The sequence below is a fragment of the Orycteropus afer genome, unplaced genomic scaffold (assembly GCF_000298275.1).
Source record: "Orycteropus afer afer isolate SDZICR_OR568_19922 unplaced genomic scaffold, OryAfe1.0 scaffold00487, whole genome shotgun sequence".
NCBI lineage: Eukaryota > Metazoa > Chordata > Mammalia > Tubulidentata > Orycteropodidae > Orycteropus > Orycteropus afer.
The window spans coordinates 846,873-850,292 of record NW_006922074.1 but is presented as its reverse complement, the minus strand read 5'-3'; the positions used below and the strand labels follow the sequence as shown (position 1 = coordinate 850,292).

The window sequence follows — 3,420 nt, the reverse complement described above, 5'->3', positions numbered from 1 at the left end:
TCGCCCATGAGTCAGAATTGGTTCTATGATAATAGGTTGGGATTTTAGGTTTGATCACCAGGCAAGGTGCCCAGGATGCTGGAGGGACATATCATGGTGCAACGAAGGGCTGAGCCCTTGTCAGCAGGAGAAGGACCAGTGTTATTGTTGGGGTGCGTTCTGGGTGCTAGAAGTGGTTGGATGGGGTGGGGTGAAGTTTCAGAGCATCTCAGAGACAGAGTTGGAAGGAATCTCAGAGACCGGGAGATCTCTACTCCAGCACGTGAGGAAACTGATGCCCTGGTAGGCGAGTGACTTGTCCAAGGTCACACAGCCATGGAGGGAGTGATCTGTGCCTTGACCAGCCTCCTGACCCTCGCCCATTGCTCTTTCTGTGGCCCGTGATGCCCACTTGGAACAGGCTTCCAGACCCACTGGGGCTGAGGGCTTTCTGTGCTGGGAGTGCTGGGGCCAGAAGACCCTGACAAACAACTGTTTACATTTCAGACATGTATGACCAGGTGCTGAAGTTTGGGTCGTACATTGTGGACGGCCTCAGGCAGTACAAACAGCCCATCCTGATTTACATCCCACCCTACGCAGAGCTCCGGGGAGGCTCCTGGGTGGTTGTTGACTCCACCATCAACCCACTGTGCATAGAAATGTACGCCGACAAAGAGAGCAGGTGGGTGCTCGCCCTCAACCTGGCTTAGCCTTTCCTCTTTCCCGCTCCCCAGGCGGGAGGCCCTGTCGCCTTCGAGCTGCTGGCTGGGGATCATGGGAGTGTTCTGAGTTTCTGAGGGATGGAGACCCTCCAGTTTCACTGATCTGGAACCAGCAGCCAATGTGCAATTGGATTTTCTCTGGAGAGTTAGTGAGTGGAGCCCGAAGGCAGTGCAGGAATTGTCTGTTCTTTTCTAGCTATACTCACCTGCTTCCTAAGAAGTTTGCAATTTGGAAAAAAAGAAAAAACACCGCTAAAAGCCATTGAGCTTCCTGGCAGCCAGGATAAAAACCAAAATACGATGAGTCACCCAGCTTTCACTAGACTGAGCCTCTCCCCAAAACTGAGTTCCCGTATGGACTGTGTTTATGCAGTTTTGTAATCTAATGCCTGGTGCCTGACTCTTGGGAAATACTGGCCAGATGACTGACTGAATACCTTGATGAGAGGATCTCAGCTGTTACGGAGTCTTGCTTAGGAGGAATTTACCCCTTACAGAAAGGACAATGACCGTACTGCTTACAGCCCAGCAGTGACTGAGAGCCTGCTAAGCGACGGCTCTGCACTAGGTGTTTCTCGGGATTAAAAAGCCTCATGAGGAGTTTTGCCCTAAATATAAGCACCTTGTTCCTATGTCTGGATGCTGCGTGGGAGGCACTCACCCATCGGCGCCACGAAATGTGGAAGATAGCTACCTGGCCAACTGGTTGAAAGAGATCCATATTCATGCCCATTCCAAAGAAAGGGGATCCCACAGAAGGCAGAAATTATTGAACAATATCATTAACATCATACCTAAGTAAAATTTTCTGAAGATTATTTAAAAATGGCGCAGCAGTACATCAACAGGGAACTGCCAGAAATTCAAGCCAGATTCACAAGAGGGCATGGAACAAGGAATATTGTTGCTGATGTCAGATGGATCTTGGCTGAAAGCAGAGAATACAAGAAAGATGTTTACCTTTGTTTTTTGACTATCCAACTGTGTGGATCATAACAAACTGTGGTTAACATTGCAAAGAATGGGAACTTTAGAACACTTAGTTGTGCTCATGTGAAACCTCTACATAGAACAAGAAGCAGTTTTTCAAACAGAATAAGCAGATACTGCATGGTTTAAAATCAGGAAAGGTATGCATCAGTGTTGTGTCCTTTCAGCATACTTATTCGGTCTGTATGCTGAGCATATAGTCTGAGAAGCTAGACCATATGAAGGAAGAGGATGGCATCAGGGTTGGAGGAAGACTCCTTAACAACCTGAGATATGCAGATGACACACCCTTGCTTGCTGAAAGTGAAGAAGACTTGAAGCTCTTACTGATGAAGATCAAAGACTACAGCCTTTAGTGTGGATTACACCTCAACATCAAGAAAACAAAAATTCTCACAACTGTACCAATAAGCCAACGTCATGAAAAACAGAGAAAAGATTTAAACTGTCAGGGATTTCATTTTACTTGGATCTACAAGCAATGCTCATGAAAGCAGCAGTCAAGAAACCAAACAAATGTCTCATTAGGCAACTCTGTTGCAAAAGACCTCTTTAAAGGATTAAAAAGCTAGGATATCTCTTTGAGGACCGAGGTGTGTGTGACATAAGCTATGGTATTTTCAGTCGCCTCATATGTATGTCAAGGAGCTCTGGTGGTGCAGTGCCTAAGGCATTTGGCTGCTAACCAGAAGACTGGGGGTTCAAACCTACCAGCCTCTCCATGGAAGGACTGGACAATCTACTTCTGTATAGACTTACTGCCTCAGAAACCCAAAGGGGGTTGGTGTGCGTAGGAACCAACTCAAGTGAGTCCCCCCACCCCCAATATGTAAGTGAAAGCTGGATATTGAGTAAGGGAGGTTGAAGAAAAGGTGATGTCTTTGAATTGTGTTGTTGGCAAAGAACATTAAATGTACCTTGGCCGCAAGAAGAATGACAGCTCTGTCTTGGAAGAAGTACAGCCAGAATGCTCCTTAGACATGAGGATGGTGAGACTTTGTCTTACCTTTGGACGTGTTTTCAGGAGGGACCAGTCCCTGGGGAAGGACATCATGCTTGGCAAAGGAGAGTGTCAGCCGCCAAGAGGAAGACCTTCCAAGCACTGGGTGCCATGGTGCCTGCAGCACTGGGCTCAAGCGTGGCAGCAGGCAGGGTTTCACTCTGGTGTCCAGAGGGTCACTGTGAGTTGGAGCCTACTCGACGGCACCTAACAACAACAGCATTTCTGTGTCCAGTACTGCCCGAGTGGTGCAGACAATTAAGTGCTCAGTTACTAACCAGAAAGTTGGCAGTTCACACTCACCTGGAGGTGCCAAAGAAGAGTCCTGGCGGTCTGTTTCTGAAAGGTCACAGCCATGCAGACTCTGCGGAGCACATGGCTACTCTGAAGCACGTGAGGTCATCTTGAGTCAGGATCAGCTTGACGGCAACTGGATTTTTGTTTGTATGCCTATGTCCATTTATCCACTCATTAATTTAGTGAGTACTGGTTGGGTACCTCCTGTTTGCAAAACACTGTGTCAGGCTTTGGTGGTGGCAAAGAATATTGAATACATCATGGACTGCCAAGAAGTACAGCCAAAATGCAAGGGTGGCAAGACTTTGTCTCATGTACTTTGGACCCATTATCAAATGGGACCAGTCCCAGGGGGAGAACATCATGCTTGGTAAAGAAGAGGATCAACGAAAAAAAGGAAGACCCTCAATGAGATGGATTGACACAGTG

At 47.4% G+C, this 3,420-nt stretch overlaps 1 protein-coding gene across 1 annotated transcript in view; it reads left to right on the top strand.

Annotated features, from left to right (window-relative positions):
- The window catches only part of ACACB (acetyl-CoA carboxylase beta), a 162,926-nt gene that overhangs the window by 155,129 nt on the left and 4,377 nt on the right, over window positions 1-3,420 (top strand). Inside the window, exon 41 of the mRNA XM_007954999.1 lies at window positions 487-660. Coding sequence (XP_007953190.1) covers window positions 487-660 — 174 coding nt within the window. The remainder of the gene's footprint in view (window positions 1-486; window positions 661-3,420) is intronic.